General features: G+C 38.0%; 1 protein-coding gene across 1 annotated transcript; it reads right to left on the bottom strand.

Annotated features, from left to right (window-relative positions):
• Positions 1 to 188: 188 nt before the first annotated feature.
• LOC135627126 (arabinosyltransferase XEG113-like) lies at positions 189 to 24,593 on the bottom strand. The gene is made up of 13 exons (XM_065133098.1): positions 24,170 to 24,593; positions 22,976 to 23,215; positions 22,683 to 22,888; positions 21,338 to 21,443; positions 20,453 to 20,709; positions 17,316 to 17,451; positions 5,839 to 5,933; positions 5,686 to 5,739; positions 4,888 to 5,001; positions 1,282 to 1,380; positions 1,076 to 1,195; positions 540 to 626; positions 189 to 445 (listed from the first exon to the last, which is right to left on the bottom strand). The coding sequence occupies exons 1-13, from the start codon at positions 24,375 to 24,377 to the stop codon at positions 332 to 334; spliced, it is 1,836 nt and encodes a 611-aa protein (XP_064989170.1). The 5' UTR covers positions 24,378 to 24,593; the 3' UTR covers positions 189 to 331.
• Positions 24,594 to 26,253: the final 1,660 nt, after the last annotated feature.

The following is a 26,253-nucleotide window of genomic DNA, read 5'->3' as shown; positions in this document are numbered from 1 at the left end:
TAGAAACCTCGTCTATCTAAAATATACACATAGTTCCAAAAAAAAGTGTCACATCGAGTTGACAACCTCTCTGAGAGAGAGAACAAATAAATAAAAACACAATGCTGAAAATGCACACTCAAAATTGTTCCACCAGGAAACTGAACCTATGAAGCTTTTGAGGAAGAAAATATATCAGAAAATACTCATTTATAGGATGGTATCACTTTCAAGAGGTTTGTATAAAGTCATAAGAAGATGATGATGATCTTTCATGACAAGTAAATATAATATTTCTATCTGTTTACCAAAGTGGATGATCATCGTCTATAGTTTGAGATGGTTCAGGTTTTCATCCTGATTTCTCATCCCAGTACATGTCATAGTATATATGACCAGGACTTTGGTTCCGCACGCAACACCAGACGTATCTCTTCACGCGATATCTAAATGTTGCTTCCCTTACCTAAATCAACTCATCATGTTATCATCTAGAACAAAATAGTTATATAGAATTAAAATTTTTAGTCACCAACAAAAAAAACTATGATAATGCTTACCTCATCACTGAACCCTTCGAAGGCATTTGCCATGGATGAAAAGTGCAGGACTTTGATATCTTTGTACTGGGAGAATACTTGCATGTACTGTAAGACAAATTGGCAAACTATTTAGTAAAGCATTTGAACTCTTCTAGAGTACATCAGTAAATGCTTCAAGCATTTACCTATTTCATGGAAAAAAAATATAAAATAATCAGATTAATGTGTCATGACCGTCTGATTAACTAACTATAAGACAAAAAACACAAATACATGTTTCTAGAGCTTGCAAGGAGAAGCCAGTTCTTTGCTCTGTTTTCTTGCATTGTATCAAGAGGCCTAAGAAGAACACAGAATATGGACAACAATAGAAAGTCTAAGGTTTAAGGTTCCAAGACTAGAATACTGAGTGGTCAGTTTTGTGACTGAACTTTGCTTAGTTGATACCATTAGAAAATGAGCTCTCACCAAATGAACAGACAATCTCATCTTACCACCATTATTATGATCTTAAACCCTTAAATAATAAAAATTTAATCATTAGATGTGCGTACCATCTGCTCAGTGCTATTTCTAGGAAATTTGATGAAACCACGGCTAGTTGTTTCATTGGATATATTGCATCCTTTGGAATGTGCATCACAAAGTTGAACATTAAGTATTGATTCCTTCACCTGAATCCATAATAAAAAAAGTTATTTGAATTGAAAGATATGTATGAGCAGCTAAGTATTGCAAATTGATACAACAATATCTTTACATGTTTGGGCACTGATGGATTCTGCAGGAATGAGTACTCCCTAAAATGAATTTGTGGGCCAAATTCTTCTTCAGAAAGGTCACGGACCATGGTATGAATCTGCAAAGGTGAATCAACTCTAATCATATGATTGAAAAACAGTTATAACATGCAAAAACAGTTCACATGCAATGGAAGAATCAAAAAGCAAGCAGTGAGAGGCTGTCAATATAATCAAGCATATACTTCCATTCAGACTGCAAAAGACTGTCCTTTTAAAATAATTAATTAATAATGACAACAAAGACTAAAATAACTTTATTCCCAATGATTATAGATGGGATTGCTAATGGATCTCCTCTTTGTTGCTACACTCGGTATCAAGATTTTCAATACTGGTCCAATACAAGTTTCAACATTTGATCAGACCACTACAGTACTAAGTATATCGAGCAGTGTATTCTTTGTTATCAAATGAAAAGAAGAAATTATCCAAGCGCAAAAGCAATATAAAAATGGATAAATCATAGAGATTAGAGAATACCAATTTTATCGAATCTAAAGAAGATAAAACCACACTCTATGATCAAAGAATGAACAAAAATTGGTATAAGAATCTATTGGTTGAAGGAGAATGGATGAAATGTTTTGGGAAAATATAGTACACGAACAATAAGTTGAGCATGTGCAATCAACGTAATTTGAACCGGTGAGTTAAAAATGATACGACAAACTGCAAAGTCATGGTAAATGAAATCTTATAAGATAATTTCCACATGGACCAAGAGACCTACCTGCAAAATTATAGCAATTGAAGGAGATTTAGTCAACATATGTTTTCTTAGAAGTTAATTGTAGCAAAGTAAAATATTTTTTCAATAAGTACAATTTCCAACAAATTGGTTATCCTTTTAAGTCAAACGAAGCTAAGGAGACAATAATGCATATTAATATTTAAATTTCAATGCTAAGGATCAGTTCTGCTTGGGAATAACATTAAGAAAATAATTTCTAATTACTGGGATTATGGAGTATGGCATTTAGTAGACCAACTACCTCTATCCCTTCTGTAACAGGAAAGCTCATCATGATTCAACTCTCGGCAGGCCCACAGTATAGAACAAATGCGAATGTAAAAGTAGATGCTCTTGAAATAATGTGTATGTTAAAATTTTAATTGAAGAACAATATGCCCTTACTTCCGATCAAGTCTACTCTTGCCCCTCTACTTGCTTTCTAGTATCCCAGAAAAACCTGTGCAAAAGGCTTCTGCTAATGCAGGGTTTGAAAAGAGTTAATGTATGCAACCTAATCCCTAGATCTAAAGAGGTATTTTCTTATAACTTCAACCTGGTCTTCCATGTCATCGGAGCAATCTTATTTCCATACCCAAACTCACCCTTATTCCAACTTTGCCCCTCTCTAATCTAAGTTATGTTTAAACTAATACAAGCCACATTAAACAATATTACCACTATCATATTCTGACCTTAATTAATTATTATTTGTCTCTTCTCTCTCAACACCATCCTCCTACTCTGTGAGCACTCATTTCAATGTCCACGTACAGAAAACATGAATTAAGGAGACAAAAGCTCTTGTCTATTGTACATGTTGATGATAATCAAACATACTTGATCTTCTCATCTAATGTTGCCAAGGTCATACTTGGTATCATGAATACATATTGTTTCAACTCTCAAAAGTAAGAAATATGACAACCAAGGAAAGAACCATGTTTGATAGTCTGATAGACTTAATTTCAAAAAATTCAAGTAGAAAATTTTAATTTGCTTGAGTGATTCACCAAATAGTCAAGATAGGACAATTCTTGTTCTCTATATGACCAAACAAAAGTTTGTTCAATCAATTGCCAGATCAGATAAACACCCAGTCATTTATTGAAAAAAAGTTCTCTGATTTTTTAGAATAAGGAATTGTTTAAACTATCTCAGTGATTGGTCAATCAATTTTCTGCATGGATCCAAATATCACCATATCCTTACAAAGTGTACCATATCAGACCAACTGCTTAATTTTACAAAATGTGTAGTACCTGATTCTGTTGTACCAACACTTCAGCAAATACTACTGTACCAAGTGGATAATGACACAAGGCAGGTGTCCGAATTTTAGTTCCTTGGCTGTTAGAGCACTTGGATATTGCATATCTTCCATCCCACCACATCTTTTCATCTGCCCATACTGCTTCATCAGTTGAGAGTTCAAATTCCTCATTCCTCTTACACCATCTTTTGTTCCCATTAGTACTTACATCAGGGAATTTAATTTCCTATGGCTCGGTCCAAACTGACTGTTATTTACCATAACATTTGTACTTAATCTTTTACCGTAAATTTCAGACAGTATTGACTAGTCTGTGCTTGAACAGGGATGCTGAACACCCAAAATAGGGTGGTGTCCTCTGTTTATTTTCTTATTTAAGTGGCTATTTTTTCTTTAAACACCATTGTCCGATGCATAGTGGCTCACAACTTGCGAGTGTCTCTCTGCTGTCTGTCGCTCAATTGCCCTACCACCCATCTCATCTTTGATGTCTCCTCCTCTTCAATGGACTTCCTCTTCCTTTGACATCCTCTTCCTTCTTATTCTCCCTAGTATGGTTCGTCTTATCGGTATGTACCGATGTATCAATTGGCCATCGATACGGTATATATCAAAGTATCGATACACGATACGGTGGGACATACTGATAGACCGGTATGTACCACCTATACTGGTCCTTTATCGGATTGGTGTACCGCCCATATCGGACAGTACGTCACGGTATGACGAACCATGCTCCCTACCACTTCCTTCCTCCTCCCCCTCCTTCCCCACCTCCCCCAGCAGAATGACATTCCATGTGGCGATACATTGGAACAGACCAGACTTGTACCAATCTGTCCATAGACTAGCATGGGCCCAATACCCAAAATTGAAAACCTTGTTTAAGATCATTGGAATTCCTAGATAAAACTGTGCATGGCAAGTGGCAAAATGGAACACTATAGAAATTAAGTTTACAGGATTAAAGGCTAAAAGCATATATCCATAAACGTTGAAAACTAGCTAAACGGAAATTAGTCTATTCCCCCAAACCATAGTGATTCATCAGCAGGGAAAATCTGATTCCATACATCATGAATGAACAGGAAGATCCCACAATGTTCTGAGAATTTTAATAACCATATCAATGCAGTATAATGGAGAATGTGCAGGTACAAATAATTCAAGTAAGGCAAGAGCAACAAGATAAAATAATTCAGACCACCTAAACAATCATCTTAAAATTGAAGATGCAAGAAAATTAACTTTGATCTATTTCTAAGCACACAACTCATGCTAAAACTTTTTCCTCATAGTTAAAGTCCGGGTATATGTGCTATCTGAGGGCGAGCTTTCATACAAAGATAGGGTTCGTCCCAAACGACCTACCATTTTGCTGATCCTTTGGAATTTTGAACTCAATGGAAAGGAGCAAATAAAACCCATAATTTTATGATCCAAGTTAGCAAGTAAATGGCAAGAAAAGATAATGAAGGAAAATGCGCATCCATGGATAATGTGTTAGGAAACTAGAAAGAGAGTGCACAATATACACACTAATCTAACAAATCTAATTACCTCAAACAAGTGGTCCATAGGGCATACAAAAGGTTGCTTGGTCAGTGTCCCTTTCAAAATTCCAAGATGTCCAGACCACAATCTTTCAAACCTGCACCATAATCGAGGCATTACCTAAACATAGACAAGGAATATGAGTCAGAATTATTGCAACCACAGCAGTCAAGCTCGTTGAATAATAATTTCACAACAATGTCCTGTCAACTGTTAATGTGTCAATTCTGTGTGTTTTATGTTGCTAATGTATAACAAGCCTCATATTGCATACTGCAGAAGACTACGCTCGTTGTGTGATGAGAACAAAGTTGACCTTCCATCATTATTCTATGATGGAATCAGAATCTAAAAAATTAGACACAAAAATCAATTATTTGATACTCCATGAATTTTCGTTAAAGCAACACCCATTAACATTACAATTCTCAAGCAACAACTAATGAATAATAAGCTCCTTAAAAATAAGGATTTTGAGAAGTAAATGGTTCTCAGCTCAATGGCCATTTGGAATTTGATTGGATGATAAATTAATTGCACACTTTAATGAAATGTTTATTAGCATCTGCATGGACAAAAAGTTTTGCCGACATGTACATACATTGTTTTCAAAAGTGCACAATTTGTGAAAAGAGAAGGGATCTTCGAAAGATCCTATCTTCTGAAGCTATTTATTTCAAAAATAACCTTACCAGAATATCAAGGAAAAAGATCCCTTTAAAGTTTAAACTATGCATATAAGATATCTTTTACAAAATCTCAGCAGGTCAAGTTTAATTATTTAATTGGTGAAACCTCACTCACCAATGTTCGGTTCAACAGAGAAGCAACAGCAAGTGCAGTTCTTATCTGCCTCAACTGAAACATGCAAATAAGAATGTCACTTGACCAGTTAACTCCTTGGACATCTCTCCAAATCTCAATAAGAAATGCCAACATTTTGTAATATTATCTTACCTGGTAATTAACCAATGAGAAGTGTGATTGTACGGTATGTGGCCCATCCAGCAACAAACTCTTAGGAATACCAGGTTTGAATGATAAGAAACCTCCTGCAAAGACACAAACCGAGTCAGAAGGATAACAAGCAAGACAACATAACATAGTTTTTGGAAGAATTAAACATAAGAATCCAGTAACCGAGCAAGCAAGCCTGATGAGATAGACACTAGACTCTGGGATGTGTAGGGTGTGCTGAATTTTCTACCATCATTTTGTTGATTGTGATGCTCTAGTTCTTGCTCCATACCTCAACTAAATACAGTCATACCAAAGATTGGGTATTACTGAACTTTCCAAAATGAACACCGTCCATATACATGAATCTCATAAATTTTTGGCATATTTGTGGTAGGTACAGGTATATACTTTTGGCATTTTACATCTAATTATTGTGTTTGCATGTTAGTTAGAATTTCTTTCTCACCTTCTCGGTATATGTATTCTTTATATACTACTTTCAATTTTTATTCGATATATGTTTCGATTTGGTATTTTTATTGTATTCTATATTAAGATCACTTTATTGTTATCAATATTGATTATACTAGGCTCATTTATATGTGAGAAAGAACCCTAAATTAAGATTTCTTTTATTTTTCTCAAATTTTTTAGTACTTTTCTAGTATCATGGTACACGCCAACATAACATCTATTGATACACTGATACAACAAGAGTCATACTAGTCTAGGCCCTGTATGCTGGTACAAACCAAACCAAGTCAGATCGAGGCTTGGACTGGTGGGGTCCGATACACGGTATTTTATTCCTTGCATACTCCACATGAATCTATTGTTAGGATCAAGAGCACTAAGAGGGGGGGGGTGAATTAGTGCAGCGGAAATCTTATAATAATTTAAAAACAAAAAGGCTGCGTTCGTTCAAAAACGATTATGATGCAAAAGCAAATTCTCAGTTTGTATCTAAGTGCAGTTTGCGTCTAAGCGCAGATTGCGTCTAAGCGCAGTTTTGCGTCTAAATGCAGATTTACGTCTAAACGCAGATTTACGTCTAAACGCAGTTTTACGTCTAAACGTAGTTTTACGTCTAAACGCAGATTTACGTCTAAACGCAGATTTACGTCTAAACGCAGTTTTACGTCTAAACGCAGTTTTACGTCTAAACGCAGATTTACGTCTAAACGCAGTTTTACGTCTAAACGCAGTTTTACGTCTAGACGCAGATTTACGTCTAAACTTTGAAACTCGTTTGTATATTCGCAGAAGGCAGTATGCAGTTGAAATCAAGACGTAAACGTAAACTGAAATCTGATGATTGAGCGAAGAAAGCCGATTTACGTCCGAATGCAGTTTTACGTCTAAATGTTGAAACTCGTTCGTAAAATCGTAGAGGACAGATTGCAGTTATTAATAGGATTAAAATGTAAGCGTAAACTGCAAGGAAGCTCGTTCGTAAAAGCGCGGAAAACAGTTCTGCAGAATCAAACGTAAACGTAAACTGTAATGTACGAAAATACAAGTTTACGTCTGAATGCAGATTTTGGAAGAACAGCACTTAGAACTTGTTCGTGAAAGCGCAGAGAGCAGTAGTGATGAGGGAGGTTTGCAGTAATGATAGAGTGCTCGAAATTAAACGCAAACCAGAGATTTAGAGTGGTTCGGTCAGCCTTGACCTACTCCACTTTTGGCTTCCTCCACCGATGAGGTTGCCGACGTCAACTAGCTGCCTTCCTTCAATGGGCGAAGGCCAAACTTCCCTCTTACAGTTTCTCTCCTTTTGACAGGCTTAGGAGACAACCTTTACAGACCTTTCTCTCCTCACTTTACAGTTGAAAACTTGAAGAACAGAAGGAGGAGACTCAAGGATTTACAATACTTTTGAGCTCTTTAGAATCACAGAAAAGATCACAATTTCGGTATGGGTCTGTATCTTTTCAGTGCTGAATGGGTGGGGTATTTATAGGCCCCAACCCAATTCAAAATTCGAGCTCAAAACGATCAAATCGATCTAATCCCAGAATTTCTGGGATCAGGCGGTTGCACCTCTCAACTGGAGAGGTGGCACCGCCTGGCAGAGCTCGAAGACTGAGCTCTGCCGATTGCTTCTTCTCTGCCAGAGCTCGAAGACTGAGCTCAATGGTTGCATCACCTGGCAGAGCTCGAAGACTGAGCTTGGTGGTTGCATCACCTGGCAGAGCTCGAAATCTGAGCTCGGTGGTTGCATCACTTGGCAGAGCTCCAAACTGAGCTCAAGCTGATGCACCATTCTGCCATAGCTCGAAGACTGAGCTTGGTGAATGCATCACCTGGCAAAGCTCGAGACTGAGCTCAGGCTGATGCACCACTCTGCCAAAGCTCGAAGACTGAGCTTGGTGGTTGCATCGCCTGGCAGAGCTCGGAACTTGAGCTCTGGCGGTGCAACCTCTTGGCTGGAGCGGTTGCACCTCCCAGCCTTGCAACCCTGGCGGTTGCACCTCCTGGCTGGGGCGGTTGCACCTCCCAGCCTTGCAACCCTGGCGGTTGCACCTCCTGGCTGGGGCGGTTGCACCTCCCAGCCGTGCACCCCTGGCGGTTGCACCTCCTGGCTGGGGCGGTTGCACCTCCCAGCCGTGCACCCCTGGCGGTTGCACCTCCTGGCTGGGGCGGTTGCACCTCCCAGCCCCACAGCCCAGGCGGTTGCACCTCCTGGCTGGGGCGGTTGCACCTCCTGGTGCAATCAGGGTCCGAATGGTTCACTCCATTCGACCCACTTTGAATCTTTTCAGGGGCCCAATTGCCCCAAGATTAAGCTAATGGGATCACCTCCCATTTTCATGCTTAATCATCATGCTAACTACGATTATCTCTAAGACAACTCCTGCAGCTTGCTCCGATGCGTCAATCGCTTCTTCCGGCGAGTTTCCGGCCAACTTCCGTCGATCAACCGATAACCCTCGGTGATCCTTCTGCGGACATCCGGCATACTCCTGGACTTTGCGACGATCCACTTGGCGAGTTCCGACGAGCTTCGCTTGACAAGCTTCTGGACTTCTCGGATCTGTTCTCTCTGAACCTCCGACGACCGTCCTGAACTTCCGTCGAACTCTCGAACTCCCAACGTGATCATGATCTTGACTCCGGCGCAACTCCTGCTGCTTGTCTTAATCTCATCGTAGTTAATCCTGCACACTTATCTCAACACATAGATTAGATAACAAATGACAATTGACTTCATCATCAAAATCCGAGATTCAACAATCTCCCCCTTTTTGATGATGACAATCAATTGATAAAGGAGTTATCCTTAACTCCCCCTATCTATATGCCATAGTTGAGATAAGTCAACCTTGAATTCAAGACCTAAGAATTCAAGTGACGCATTGATAAGTTAGATCAGTTAAACTTATCAATGCTCCCATCATGATGCCTATCATGATGTATCTCTTCAAGAATTATGTCAAGGCATGACATACATCAACAAGTTTGTATGATTGTGTTTGTAACTAATCATCATGTAATCATATAAAGCAACGAAGGACTTCTTACATGATGCTTACATTTGAGATTTTCTAGCAAGTTTGCATTTTCTATAGAATATCAATTCAAGATATGATGCAAACTATTGCACATGTTCACATATCTCTTGGTGATGCAAGGATGGCATAATATTTGCACATGTTCACATATCTCTTGGTGATGCAAGGATGGCATAGCATTTGCACATGTTCACATATCTCTTGGTGATGCAAGGATGGCATAACATTGTTTATGGCATCACTCAAGTATTTGTAACTATGACATAGATATGATTATGGCAGTTCAGCTATGACATAGTGTTTATCAATTCATATTTTTCTCCCCCTTTGTCATCAACAAAAAGCATGATCAAGCATATAAAGGAAGTCATGACACATATATCACTTTATTGTTTTTGCTTGACGGAGAAAAGTCATTTTCCAACGAGTTTTCATAAGAGTGTACGGGAACATCCCATTTTTAGCATACAACCCGAAAAATGAACTTCTTACATGCATTTGGTTAAGAATATTTGTCACATGATTTGCAACATGTTATTTGATCAAGCGTTTTTCAAGGCATGTAATAGTAATAACATCCGAAAAAATAATTTTAACTAGTTTAAGTATTTGGACATATCAACATACCTAATTCTCTTCTTATGTAATCAAATTGTTCTTCACATAGGGGTTTTGTGAAGATATCAGCCAGTTGATGTTTGGTATCAATAAACTCTATGGTCACGTCATGATTAGTGACATGATCACGTATAAAGTGATGTCTAATATCAATGTATTTTGTTCTTGAGTGTTGTATAGGATTTTTAGTTAAGCATATTGCACTCGTGTTATCACATTTAATGGGAATATCTTTAAGATTCACTTTGTAATCTTCTAAAGTGTTTTTCATCCATACAACTTGTGCACAGCATGCACTTGCTGCAATGTATTCAGCTTCGGTTGTTGATAGGGCAACCGAGTTTTGTTTCTTAGATGACCAGGATACAAGGGCATGTCCTAAAAATTGACATGATCCTGATGTGCTTTTTCTGTCTAGTTTACAGCCAGCAAAGTCCGCATCAGCATAGGCTGTTAATTCAAAATTTTCTGTTTTTGGGTACCATAATCCTAGATTGGTAGTTCCATTAAGATATCTGAGTATTCTTTTGACAGCTTTGAGATGAGATATCTTAGGGTCTGATTGAAATCTAGCACAAAGTCCTACACTGAACATAATGTCTGGTCTGGTGGCAGTGAGGTAAAGTAAACTTCCTATCATACCCCTATAGGTTTTTTGATCGAAGCTTTCTCCATTCTCATCAATTTCTAACTTAGTGGAGGTGCTCATAGGAGTGTCAATGGCTTTTGAATTATTCATTTTGAACTTCTTTAGCAAACTTACAGCATATTTGGTTTGACTAATAAAGATGCCATTGCTAAGTTGTTTGATTTGTAGGCCTAAGAAGAATGTTAACTCTCCCATTAGACTCATTTCGAATTCATGACTCATAGTTTTCGAAAAGGATTCACAAAGAGATTCATTTGTAGAACCAAAGATAATGTCATCAACATAAATCTGAACAATGAGAAAATCATTTTCAAAATTCTTGATAAACAATGTAGTATCAACCTTGCCTTTTACGAAATTATTTTCAATGAGAAAAGAGCTAAGTCTCTCATACCAAGCCCTTGGGGCTTGCTTTAAACCATAGAGAGCTTTAGTTAATCCAAACACATGATTAGGGTAGCCATTATTTTCAAATCCAGGAGGTTGTTCAACATAAACTTCTTCGGAAATGAAACCATTTAGAAAAGCGCTTTTAACATCCATTTGAAACAACTTAAAATTATTGCAACTAGCATAGGCAAGGAGCATCCTTATGGCTTCCAATCGAGCCACAGGTGCGAAGGTTTCTTCGTAATCGATACCTTCTTCTTGGTTGAAACCTTTGGCCACTAATCTAGCCTTGTTTCTAACCACGATACCATTTTCATCTTGCTTGTTTCTAAAGACCCATTTAGTACCAATTACTAAATGGTCATTTGGCCTGGGAACAAGCGTCCACACCTCATTTCTCTCAAATTGATTTAATTCATCTTGCATTGCGATAATCCATGAATCATCTTTCATGGCTTCATCAACACATTTGGGTTCAATTTGGGAGAGAAAAGCGGCGTTGGCACAAAAGTTTTTAAAAGAAGATCGTGTTTGAACCCCCTTTGATGTGTCTCCTAGGATTAGCTCCTTAGGATGAGCATCTATATACTTCCAATCCTTGGGTAAGGATGTTTTGGAAGTGGATGCAACCAAGTTGCTAGTTGGAGACGGGGTTTCGTTTAAATTCAAGGAATCAAAATTAATATCATCATCAAGATCATTTTTCTTAATTTCTGAAATCTCATTGAAAACAACATGGATGGATTCTTCAATAATTAAGGTTCTTTTATTGAAGATGCGAAAAGCTTTAGAAACCGAAGAATAACCAAGAAAAATTCCTTCATCAGATTTAGCATCGAATTTTCCTAAGTTATCCTTTTCATTCAAGATAAAACACTTACACCCAAAGACTTTAAAATATGAGACATTGGGTTTTTTGTTATTCCATAACTCATAAGGAGTTTTGGTGAGTAAGGGTCTTACTAGGACTCTATTTAAAATATAACATGCAGTGTTTACAGCTTCGGCCCAAAAATATTTAGGTAGGCTATGTTCATTCAACATGGTTCTAGCCATTTCTTGCAAATTTTGATTTTTTCTTTCTACTACCCCATTTTGTTGAGGATTTCTTGGAGTAGAGAAGTTATGGTTGTATCCGTTGAGTTCACAGAATTCTTGGAAGTCATGGTTTTGAAATTCTCCACCGTGATCACTTCTAATCGACGAAATCATAGATTCCTTCTCATTTTGAACAAGTTTACAAAACTTGGTAAAATGTCTAAAGCATTCATTTTTTTTGTTTTAAGAAGTAGGTCCATGTATATCTGCTATAGTCATCAATAATGACAAAGGCGTATTTGCTACCTCCTAGACTCGATGTAGAGATTGGTCCGAACAAGTCCATATGGATTAATTGTAAGGGCCTAGAGGTGCTTATTTGATTCTTAGCTTTGAAGCTACCCCTAATTTGCTTACCTAATTGGCAAGCATCACATACATTATCTTTGATGAACTTGATATGAGGAATTCCTCTTACAAGTTCTCTAGATGATACTTGATTGATTAGTTTCATGCTAGCATGACCTAATCTTCTATGCCATAGCCAAGCATCCTCATTCATAACGGCAAAGCACATTTCATCACATAAGTCATTGATGTCAATAGTGTATACGTTGTTTTGTTTTAATGCAATCATAGATATATTTTTGTGTGGTTTTTCAATGATGCAGGCATTAGATTCAAATCTTATAATATATCCTTTATCACATAATTGACTAATGCTCAAGAGGTTATGTTTTAAACCATCAACTAGTAAAACATCTTCAATAGAGAGGTTGGATTTGTTACCTATGGTTCCTTTGCCAATGATTTTACCCTTGTTGTTGTCTCCGAAGGTGACATATCCTTCGTCTATGCTAGAGAGCTTAGAGAATTGAGATGGATCTCCGGTCATATGCCTTGAGCATCCACTATCAAGGTACCATTTCTTGCTCCTAGCTTGCGATTGTTTAGTTTTCTACAAGAAAGGATGACGTTTAGGTACCCATTTGCTTTTGGGTGCCTCATAAATAGATCTACATTTTCTATCATGTTGCATAGAGTTTATCATGGTTCCTTTAGGAACCCAAATTAATTTGTTTGGACTTATTTTCTTGAATGGACAACAATGTGTCTTGTGTCCAAATTTGCAACAAAAGTTGCACTTGGTTTGGTTTTGAACATGTAAGATGGGGCCTTTTACAAAGGTAGTTGGATTTCGGTGAGGACTCCTCACAAATCCAATCCCACTTCTTTTGGGAGCATGACCCTTGTTTGTAAGGATCATGTTTAATGACTTGCTACCAACCTCGAATTTCTTCAAGGTGTCCTTAAGCAGCAAGTTTTCTTTTTGTATAGTTTCTAAATCATGACATTTGATACATGAGTTTAAACTATCATGATGTTCGACTTTTAACTTATCAAACTCACAAGTAAGATTATCATGTACCCTTTTTAGCAATTTGTATTTTCTATTTATAACTTTGCATTCATCAAATAAATCATGGAAGGCATTTAATAATTCATCGAAAGATAAATCAGCATCTAATAAATCCGTTACCTCCCCTTCGATGGCCATAAAGGCATAATGAGCAACTTGCTCGGTGTTGGATTCTTCTTCCTCGGATGCGCTCGAATCATCCCATGTTGCTTGGAGTGCCTTCTTCTTTGTTGTTCTTTTCTTGACTTGGGGACAATCACTTTTGTAATGTCCCGGCTTTTTACATTCATAGCAGATCACTTGGTCCTTCTTAGGTTCAAGTTTATTTTTCATATCGTTTTTAAACTTGTTTCTTTTGAAGAATTTTTTAAACTTTCTTGTCAACAGTGCGAAGTCATCGTCACAATCCTCATCACTTGAGTTTTCTCTCAAGTGGCATTCAGAAGTTTTAAGTGCCATATCCTTCCTGTTCTTTGGAAGGATGTCTTCTTGCTCTTCATGAGCTTTGCAGGTCATTTCGTAGGTCATTAATGACCCGATTAGTTCTTCAAGAGGGAAATTTTGCAGATCTTTTGCCTCTTGAATGGCGGTGACTTTAGGATCCCAACTCTTAGGAAGGGATCTTAGTATCTTATTAACAAGCTCAAAATCCGAAAAGCTCTTTCCGAGACCTTTTAAACCGTTGACGACATCCGTGAAACGGGTAAACATGTCGCCAATGGTTTCACTCGGTTTCATTCGAAAAAGTTCAAAAGAATGCAGCAACAGATTGATTTTTGACTCTTTCACTCTACTTGTGCCCTCGTGGGTCACTTCAAGTGTGTGCCAAATATCAAAAGCAGTTTCGCAAGTTGAAACACGATTAAATTCGTTTTTATCTAGTGCGCAAAATAAGGCATTCATAGCCTTTGCATTAAGAGCGAAAGCCTTCTTTTCCAAATCGTTCCAATCGATCATTGGAAGAGAAGATTTTGAAAATCCATTTTCAACAAGGTTCCATAGTTCAAAATCCATAGAAATAAGAAAGATCCTCATTCGGGTCTTCCAGTAAGTGTAGTCCGTTCCACTGAACATGGGTGGACGTGTAATCGAATGCCCCTCTTGGTTTCCGGCGTATGCCATCTCTCTTGGGTTTTAATCCTTTAGAGAGTTAACCGAGCTCTGATACCAATTGTTAGGATCAAGAGCACTAAGAGGGGGGGGGTGAATTAGTGCAGCGGAAATCTTATAATAATTTAAAAACAAAAAGGCTGCGTTCGTTCAAAAACGATTATGATGCAAAAGCAAATTCTCAGTTTGTATCTAAGTGCAGTTTGCGTCTAAGCGCAGATTGCGTCTAAGCGCAGTTTTGCGTCTAAATGCAGATTTACGTCTAAACGCAGATTTACGTCTAAACGCAGTTTTACGTCTAAACGTAGTTTTACGTCTAAACGCAGATTTACGTCTAAACGCAGATTTACGTCTAAACGCAGTTTTACGTCTAAACGCAGTTTTACGTCTAAACGCAGATTTACGTCTAAACGCAGTTTTACGTCTAAACGCAGTTTTACGTCTAGACGCAGATTTACGTCTAAACTTTGAAACTCGTTTGTATATTCGCAGAAGGCAGTATGCAGTTGAAATCAAGACGTAAACGTAAACTGAAATCTGATGATTGAGCGAAGAAAGCCGATTTACGTCCGAATGCAGTTTTACGTCTAAATGTTGAAACTCGTTCGTAAAATCGTAGAGGACAGATTGCAATTATTAATAGGATTAAAATGTAAGCGTAAACTGCAAGGAAGCTCGTTCGTAAAAGCGCGGAAAACAGTTCTGCAGAATCAAACGTAAACGTAAACTGTAATGTACGAAAATACAAGTTTACGTCTGAATGCAGATTTTGGAAGAACAGCACTTAGAACTTGTTCGTGAAAGCGCAGAGAGCAGTAGTGATGAGGGAGGTTTGCAGTAATGATAGAGTGCTCGAAATTAAACGCAAACCAGAGATTTAGAGTGGTTCGGTCAGCCTTGACCTACTCCACTTTTGGCTTCCTCCACCGATGAGGTTGCCGACGTCAACTAGCTGCCTTCCTTCAATGGGCGAAGGCCAAACTTCCCTCTTACAGTTTCTCTCCTTTTGACAGGCTTAGGAGACAACCTTTACAGACCTTTCTCTCCTCACTTTACAGTTGAAAACTTGAAGAACAGAAGGAGGAGACTCAAGGATTTACAATACTTTTGAGCTCTTTAGAATCACAGAAAAGATCACAATTTCGGTATGGGTCTGTATCTTTTCAGTGCTGAATGGGTGGGGTATTTATAGGCCCCAACCCAATTCAAAATTCGAGCTCAAAACGATCAAATCGATCTAATCCCAGAATTTCTGGGATCAGGCGGTTGCACCTCTCAACTGGAGAGGTGGCACCGCCTGGCAGAGCTCGAAGACTGAGCTCTGCCGATTGCTTCTTCTCTGCCAGAGCTCGAAGACTGAGCTCAATGGTTGCATCACCTGGCAGAGCTCGAAGACTGAGCTTGGTGGTTGCATCACCTGGCAGAGCTCGAAATCTGAGCTCGGTGGTTGCATCACTTGGCAGAGCTCCAAACTGAGCTCAAGCTGATGCACCATTCTGCCATAGCTCGAAGACTGAGCTTGGTGAATGCATCACCTGGCAAAGCTCGAGACTGAGCTCAGGCTGATGCACCACTCTGCCAAAGCTCGAAGACTGAGCTTGGTGGTTGCATCGCCTGGCAGAGCTCGGAACTTGAGCTCTGGCGGTGCAACCTCTTGGCTGGAGCGGTTGCACCTCCCAGCCTTGCAACCCTGGCGGTTGCACCTCCTGGCTGGGGCGGTTGCACCTCCCAGCCTTGCAACCCTGGCGGTTGCACCTCCTGGCTGGGGCGGTTGCACCTCCCAGCCGTGCACCCCTGGCGGTTGCACCTCCTGGCTGGGGCGGTTGCACCTCCCAGCCGTGCACCCCTGGCGGTTGCACCTCCTGGCTGGGGCGGTTGCACCTCCCAGCCCCACAGCCCAGGCGGTTGCACCTCCTGGCTGGGGCGGTTGCACCTCCTGGTGCAATCAGGGTCCGAATGGTTCACTCCATTCGACCCACTTTGAATCTTTTCAGGGGCCCAATTGCCCCAAGATTAAGCTAATGGGATCACCTCCCATTTTCATGCTTAATCATCGTGCTAACTACGATTATCTCTAAGACAACTCCTGCAGCTTGCTCCGATGCGTCAATCGCTTCTTCCGGCGAGTTTCCGGCCAACTTCCGTCGATCAACCGATAACCCTCGGTGATCCTTCTGCGGACATCCGGCATACTCCTGGACTTTGCGACGATCCACTTGGCGAGTTCCGACGAGCTTCGCTTGGCAAGCTTCTGGACTTCTCGGATCTGTTCTCTCTGAACCTCCGACGACCGTCCTGAACTTCCGTCGAACTCTCGAACTCCCAACGTGATCATGATCTTGACTCCGGCGCAACTCCTGCTGCTTGTCTTAATCTCATCGTAGTTAATCCTGCACACTTATCTCAACACATAGATTAGATAACAAATGACAATTGACTTCATCATCAAAATCCGAGATTCAACATCTATAGCTTATGTAAGCTCTTCAATAGATAATTTCTCAAAAATTAAAGCACTCAACACAGCCTAGCATCTCAAAAATCACATAGCACTAGTACTGGTTTTCAGTATTTGGGGAAATATTTTTCACTTATTACCTATCAATATTACAACTCACTTTTGAATTGTGCAGTAAAAGTCAAGTACAAAAAAAAAAAGTTGTCAACCAGCAAAGACATTTAGCTTAGTATGAAAAAGTTGAATTTTACCAGATAAGATGAGAAGAAAGAATACCTGGTGTATCGTAATATGCAGGTTGGTCGTAGAAAAGCATAGCCTCACGTAACCTATGGCGCTTTCCATCAGAACCTGAAAACTGGAAGGTAGTATGCACAGCATATGGTTCCAGTTTGAGTTGCTGGGGCATTGCCTGCCAGTTCATTTAAAAGAATTGTTGCATGGTCATTCACATTTATTTGGTTTAAAGAGAGAGAATACCATACAACAAACTATACAATAACCATAGTTGGATGAGCAACAATAAACTAATAGCTCCAAGAACAACAATAACAATAAAGCTGTAAGTCCCAACTATTTTGGGTCAGCTACATGGATCTTTTGTTGTCATTGAGGTCTGTAAAACTTTATATGTAAAAATTCTTGCACCACTAACATTAATTATTTTATCTTTTTTGACAATCATATCCAAACGTCTATTAATTATATGCTCACATCATTTTAAACGATTTTCTCTCATCTTATCCTCTGATAAACATTTTTAATACATAGTTATTCACGAATAAAAATATTTTTTTCTATATTTTCTAGTAAGTCCACACATCCATCTCAACATTCTTGACTACCCAATACTTGCTAGTCATAGGTGCCTAGCAAGCCAATCACGTGAGTGATGACACGTGTGACTTGACACGAAATCTTTTTACTTATTATATTTTGGCATTTATCACTTTATATTGATTATTGCATATATGCATGTATATATTGTGATGTCCTTGGATCCGTGCAATGGGAATCGGATCGTGATGAGATCACAATAATGAGACCGATTCACCTTTAAACACAGATCCTAAATAATCCCGATCATAGGTTACTCGAGAGGGACATCGTAATAACCGGACAGACTGGTGTGCTGTATACCCGTCCATATGATGGATGCAACTGGTCTCATAGCTGCTCGTGTGGGGATACTAGGGATACAGTACAGGTGCTCATTGGAAAATGAGTTCACTGATTGATCCGCTTACGGAATGCTGGATGGTTGATGATGCCTTATTGTTAGACAACAATTCCATAGTCCTAATGGTGTATCTGGTCCTTAGACTTGAGACACCAAGAATGTCTTGTATGAGTGCTTCACTCTTTGATACCAGACTTATAGGTTTGGATGTCTCAGATCTAGTATAGCTGGTAATTGAGAGTGCAGTCGACCTTACGAGAGCTATTGTGTGTCGATAGAGGTTCATCCACTCTCGGCGTCATGAGAGGAATATCTCATGTGTTCTTGCTCAGACAAATCCCTGACCAAGGTCATTCGGGTTAAGAGAGAAAGAGTTCTCCGGGAGAATCCGATTAGAGCGAGACTCGAGTAGAAACCGTATGGGTCTGACAGCACCATGCTCGATATACGGTCTCTGGGATATTAGATGGATGAGGGACTATAGGTACACGGTAACTGAGGACAGACAGGTCCAATAGATTGGATTCCCCTGTATCGTCTGGGGACTACGGCGTAGTGGCCTAGTACGCCCGTAGTCGATGAGTCGAGTGAATTATTACAAAGATAATAATTCACTAAGTTAGAAGGAGTTCTGACAGGTATGACTCACGGCCAGCTCGATATTGGGCCTAGAGGGTCACACACATATGGTAGGCATTGCGATGAGTAGAGATTCGGATATGAGATATCCGTCGAAGCCCCTGTCTTATTGGATATCCAATAAGCCCTTGAATTATTAAATCTTATAGATGAGATCCAATAAGAGCCCATGAGAGATTATTGGATAAAGATCCACTAATCTAAAAGGTTTGGGTAATTGGATGCAGATCGAATACCCACTAGGGGAGGATCCATTAGGTTTTGACATGGGTCCTCTATAAATAGAAGGGATTAAGAGCCTCATAGGCTAGAGCCTTTGCTTGTCTCTCATATTCTCCTCCCCCTCTCCACCTTAGAGCAGGCCTGGAGTTTTGAGGAGCGTCGTCGCAGCCCTGCTGTGTGGATCACCGCTAGAGAAGAGGACGCTTGACCTCCTTCACCCTCTCCTAAAGATCTGCAAGGAAATAAGGATATACGATCTCCCTAGGTAACACAATCTACTCTATACGTAGTTTTAAGTTTCGCGGATTTTACGCACCAATCTTCGCACGGCAACGAACATCTCTTTAGGAATAGGGGATTTTGTTTTCTTGTTCTTCCGCTGTGCATATGATGTCACCCCCAAGATTTCCCAATAATACTTATATCTATAAAGCATTGTGGGTCTCACAACTATCTTAGAAATTTTTTCTTTTAATCGTAAGGTATCCGATGATTGATCCAAGATACCTAAAGATTTTGCTTAAAGGGAATTCTAGTCCATCCAATTTAATTATAATCTATTATCTATTTCTCAAAACACTAAAATTATATTTTATATATTCAGTTTTGGTCCTAAATAATCTAAAACCTTTATATTCTAAAGTTTGCTTCCATAACTCAAGCTTATAATTAATTTCATTTAAGCTCTCATCAATTAAGACAATATCATCAGCAAATAATATATATCATGGAGGTCTATCATATAGACGACTAGTCAATTCTTCGATTATCAATGTGAAAAAATAGAGACTTCAACCAGATCCTTGAAGTAATCCTATGCTAATAGGAAACTCACTAGACACTCTCCCTATAGTTTTGACAATAATAACTATATTATCATATATATCTTTAATAACATCAATATAATTATCTTAAGAAACCCTATTATAGGTTTTCTCTGATTCAATAAAATTCATGTGCAAATCTTTTTTTTTCTCCCTATACTTTTTCATTAATTTTCTTAATAAACAAATAACTTCTATGATTGATCTTTCAAGTATAAAACAAAATTGATTTTCAGAGATAATTGTTTCAAACCATATCCTACTTTCAAAAACTCTTTTCCAAAGTTTCATAATATTGCTCATGATTTGAACTTCTCTAAAATTTGAACAATTTTAAATGTCACCCTTATTTTTGTAAATTGATACTAAAAACTTTTTCTCCATTTATCAGGATAACAACTCCAAGAATAATTAGAAGAAAAAGAATTGTTGCTTAGGATTTATATTATATGGTTAAAAACATAGAATAACATACCAAAAACTTTACAATAACCACAGTTGGATGAGCAAATGAATTAACGGCTACAAAGACAATCGAAAAGAACTACCTGGACAAAGTATGTGTGCCCACTGCAAAATATGCTTGCTGGCAAAAGACCGACCTTAAGAGTCCCATCATAAGCATAAAAAAGTCCACTTTCTCCTTTAAGTGGTGGTCCTAAAACATGGCGGACAAGATCATTAAAGACAACCTGGTCCCATTTCTCATCATCACCAAGAAGTAAATCTTTCCACTCCTTAGCTAGCCTCTTCGCAGAGTCAGTGGGACGCCAGTGAAACATTCCAATATTGTAGGCCGTAGTTACTACAAACAATAGAAAGGAAAAATATTAGTTAATGATCCTTGAACTATCAAAGTCAAATTTTGATGAAAGAAAACTTTAAAGAACCTTAAGAAAGGGATAAGGAAAGAAACGAAAGTGCAGATGCTCTGTATTAGCCGTACTATGTTTTGGCTTGCACTTTGCATGGCACCAAAACAAGCGCCATTTCACTACAACATGTGTCAGCCATGTGGACATATGCAAACTTAAACACTAAGTTTTCTACAGTCTAGTTTATAGGCTCCTTCATAGAACCTGACATCAGCAACATTGTTTGATATCTTTGAATAAACTTTATCACTAACAACTAAAAAAGTAACTCGGATGATATATTTGATAATACTAAGATTCACTAAACTATATAGGACCTCCTGAGTAATTTTTTGAGGTAATATTTTTTACAGGAAATACGATTCTGGGTCAAAAATTTTGTACGTGATAAGGTCCAACATTTTAGATACTAATACAAGTAACGGTACCTATACCACAATCTTATTATATCAGTACAACTTGGCATATTAAAAAAAATTCAAGAATGTTTAATATATCTGTACCAGCTAGTGTGCTTATTACTTATTACCAAGATTCATTGACATTAGAAGAAAATACCATTATGCCAGACTTCCAAACTGTCATCAGTTGTTGTTGGTCTAAGATGATCGGTTGATGTTAACAAATCTGCCTCAGGAAAACGAGCAAAATATGGAAGTGGATTCTGTTCCAAGCAAAAACACATACTAAATCATTTATAATATGAGACGAGAATAAACAGTAAAGAATGCTTTGAGTGAACTATCCAATTTAATAGATATAATTCAAGAACTGCTTGGGCCAAGCAAATCAACAAAAGAAATTTTCTTATATCCTGGTAAGTCCCAGGAAAGATTTAACTCTGGCAAAGCTTGATAAAAATTGAGAGAATTTCATTCTTATTCTAACTGCATTACATACAAGAGCAAGAATTGAGCAGAAGATATATCTTGGGCTTTGGAAAGCCAGTTTTGCCTGATACTGACATGTAATTCCATTTGAAATCATCTTGCTTCGTCAAGAGGAATCCAACATTCCAAACTAGAGCCGGTGCATTGCCCTAATTATTTTTAATCCAAAACTACAATTTACATTATTAAGAACACTTATTAAAGTGTGCATTCCGAGGAGACCTACCAAGCTACAAGAAGCTTTTGTGACAAGGCACGATATCCATAGTATTTTCTACATTCATATGTTCATCCATATCCTTACTCCGTCACTTCTTTTCACTCAGTTGAAGATTACAAGGCACGATATCCTAAAGTTTTTGCTATATCAAGATTGGTCTAAACCCTCTTGGTTATCCTAAAAGGAATTGTACATAAACATGGCAATTTGAAGTTTCTATCAAACATATTCCATATCACATTTCAAGTTATTTCTTTGTCAATTTTAATTATGTTGATATCATAAAATAGTCACAATTGGCCTGGGTGATGCTAAGTTCTTGTAGCATGGTGAAAATTTCGAGTTTCCAAAATTAGGTACCATAAATTTGGAAATGGCAAGCATATTTAAATCATTTCTCCAGTAACAATCCATTAAAAAAATGGTCTGTAATATAGAAAAGATAAGCATAGATTAAACATGCAGGCCTTATATATGGTCTGATCCCTAGAACATGTATACAGCCTCCAAGGTATAAAACTTCACATGTGCAGGAACATTTGCTTATATCAGGTTACACAAGGTTATAATGATCAAACTGTTATCAGGTGCACTAGGTGCTACATACAAAAAGGTACAAGAGAACATCTATAAGTTCAGCTAACAAAGACAGACATCAAGATCTAAATTTTAGCATATCCAGAATAAGTAAAACATGAACTATTGATGAGATCCAAGAAAGGTTATAATGTTGTGACATTCTACACCTATGGACTATCAGATCAAAAATAACAGAATTGAAACTGGTGTATACCTTTAACCAAACCATATCTGTATCACACATTAGCAACTCATAACCAAACGGTAGGAGAGCATTTATCAACAATACTTTTTCCCTTCCCATTTTGTGAAATTTGGCCGATCCCCAGCCAACATCTACTGTTATCATTTTGCTGCCCATGTCGAAAACAGGAATGCCTTTCCAATACAAAGCCTCCAATAATCTGGTATCCATAGCACCTATATCCGAAAAGAGAACTCAGATAAGTGTTATGTGAACTTTCTGTACATATGAATCTAACGTTGCTTAAGAGGTGCCTAACTTACCGACAAGAATGTTAAAAATATTAAGATCCGTTAGGTGTTTGACCCAATTCAATATAAAGTCCAGGAATGCATGGTTCCCAAATGTCACAATGATGATATTATCTTTTGCACGGTGCTTCACCATCTCCTTGGTTAGCTGAAATGACTTCAGATCAGGCATTCTCCTATCAATAGGCACATCCCATATCGCTCTTGTGAACATGTCTGAAGGCTCTCTTTGCAGCTTAGGTGTTCTAGTTACTGTCAAAAAAAAAAAAAAAAACTTTCTTAGGTTTACTCAGATTGCTACTGAAAAGGCATAAGAATTCAAAATTAGTATGTTACAACAAATCTAATAATTTTGTACTTTCTTTTGACAACAAAACAGCTTCAATAGAATTACAGCATAGCTCCTCTTCGGCCTTTCTTTTGACAACAAAACAGCTTCAATAGAATGGTGACAATCAAGGTAGAGGTAGCAGAAATTATTAATTTTGTACTAATTTAATCAAGTGCTTTTCATTTTAAATTAACAACATATATTTATCCAAGTGAAGCTTTATTGATCATAAGAGCATCTGAGACCCATTGAATAAGCAAAAAATTGGCAACTGTAGAACATTCACTCTTTAGAGTGATGCTTAGCAACAACAGGGACATTTCAGGGGAAGTGATTTCTTATTGAGCACGCAGTCAATCAAGCCACTGAAGATCCATTCATGGGTTTGCAGAAATCTACGCTTGTATTTCAACAGTATTTGTTACAGAAAAGGTAGAAGTAACTAAACGACCGTTTCCTAACATATTACGTGCCCTACAGACTTTCATCTGCAGTTGGAACTCGACTTGTAGCCAGTAGAGAAGGCAAAGTTTTTGTGATTTTTAATGCATTTACTAGACCATATATTTATTTTCTTCTTTGCCAATTCAGCATGTTGAAGAGACTCTTTAGTAACATTCCGAAGCCGTCATATCACAAAACTTAGACCGAGAGACGAACAAATTGGTGCTGAAAGCATGATACGAAGAGGGACAAAACATATCTGCGCACTTGGGAATCGAGGAGCAATGAACCATAAAAAGAAGAAAAAAAGCTATGAGCAGAATCAAGACTATCCTAATATTGCGTAACAAAGATACACACATAAAGACAGCATCGAAACAACAAGAACGCGCTAATGGAAGAAGAAAAAGAAGCAGAATTTGACCGGTTACCTATCGGCGATGGAGGAGGAGGAGATGTCGAGGGAGGAGAAGAAGACGACGAGAAGAGCGACGTTACTCCTTCGCCGACGCCGGCAGCGGGTGAGGTGTAGAAGGAGGAGAGAATGACAAGAGCAGAAAATACGACGCTGGCAACAACCGCAGCATAGATCGTCAAAAACACGGTTTTCCCGTCCGGGAAAGGATTGCGCGTCGCCATTCGAAGAAGAAAAATGCGAGAAGGTAGGTATATCAGACGCCCGAATCAATTCGCCTCCTTTCCTTACTCGTACAATCCCCGGCCCTACTCTCTCCTCCTCTCGGCGATCGCATCCATGCCTCGACTTCCGTTGTCCAAAACCCTCCACACTCGTTTTGCTTTGTCCAAAGCCCTCACAAAATCGAACACCGACAACGATATCATGTCATCTGGTGGCTTAATTTAGTGTGTATGGTGTATGAATAATATATATAGTGAGGGAATTAAACCGTCGTCGTCGTCGGTTGTTTTAGTTGGGTTCTGCTGCGGCTTAAATTTGAATGTTGCATTACAAAATTGATAGGAGCGGCATCACCAAATCTCGAGGAGATTGGGGCCCCCCTAAAATGACTCTGGTTCAACTCACCTGCATCGTAGTTACCAAATCGGACCAAACGTGGATCCTACTGATTCACTGGGACTACGTGTTCTGTAGTGTGTCATTAAAACCATTCTATACATACATGCATTTTATTTATATAATAAAACGAATACATTATTTGAAAAATATTTTATTGATATAAAATTAGTATGTGGGCATGGCATGTATGGAACTCTCGATACGCTACTCTCGTTCGGCCAACATCAACTTTACTTAAGTCCTATAGGAATGATTAGTCATGTGACGCCTTAGTTTGGTACCATGGATTTGTCACTCGACGTCCACAGATTCAATTAATGAATCATTGACAGTCGAATGATGCATGTTTTTAAATTGATTTGAACTAAAATCGAATTAAATTGAATCATTTTTTCAGAGTTACCTAATCGAATTGATTCGAAACCGATTCATCATGTTTGACTAACCTGTTAACTAATTTCTAATTTTAAATAATTTATAATATATATATATATATATATGTATAATTAAAATCGATTCAATTCAGTTTGAATCGATTAACCGAACCAAAGAAGCTACCTGAACCAAAACCGTTTGTAGCATTCAAAACCAAATCATTGATGAATCGATTTGGATCGAACCGATTTGGTTCACGTTCGGTTTCGATTCAATTCAGCTTTTCGATTCGATTTAAACAACTCTACTCTCAACATTTGTCATGATTTCTATACAATGGTCGATTATGTTCATTGAGAGGCTCTTACTTTTACTAATCATCTTTTCCATTAAAATTCTTTGAATCCACACTAAGTTAAGCATTACAGAGGCTTTTTATCGGGTATATCCCTACGTAATTAAGGTTTCAGCTTGAATCTCCCAAACACTCGACGTCTCAATTGATTCTAAATCAGACAACAAAAATCTATTATGATAATAATTAATTTACTATTTTTTAAAAAGATAATTGATAAAGGTGGGTTTTGATACGAAGGCTCTGCAATAATATAACAAGGTATTTGTCGACTAATATATAAAATTATATATCAGATAAAAATATGAATGCCCAATAAACGATTCATTATCGTTAGATTAATGAGAAAACCGACAACGATAGATAAAGCTCCGATGAAAGCTCCGATGAACCTGTGTTGGATGATGGAAAACAGACTGACAATGTCTCATGTAAGATGATAAAAGAATGAAAATATGCTAAGATAAAATGACTTCATAAATGATGATGAAAATTTAAACATAAAAACGAAAAAATATAAGAATAAAAGTGGGAGAATAAAATATAATAATAATGAACAATCAACAATCGATGATGCAGGGGAAAAAAGATTGAAGGGATGGTTAAAAGAATTGATGATCCAATTTTTTTTTATTTTGGGAGGGAGAGAAGAATTTTAAAATAAAAATATAAAATATAAAGAGAGGAATAATAAAAAAATATTTAAAAATAATAATTTAAGATTCATATGATTATATACATTTTTA

The sequence above is a fragment of the Musa acuminata genome, chromosome BXJ2-11 (assembly GCF_036884655.1).
Source record: "Musa acuminata AAA Group cultivar baxijiao chromosome BXJ2-11, Cavendish_Baxijiao_AAA, whole genome shotgun sequence".
Classification (NCBI taxonomy): Eukaryota; Viridiplantae; Streptophyta; class Magnoliopsida; order Zingiberales; family Musaceae; genus Musa; species Musa acuminata.
Note: the sequence above shows the minus strand (reverse complement) of the source record. Positions and strands in the feature narration are given on the sequence as shown.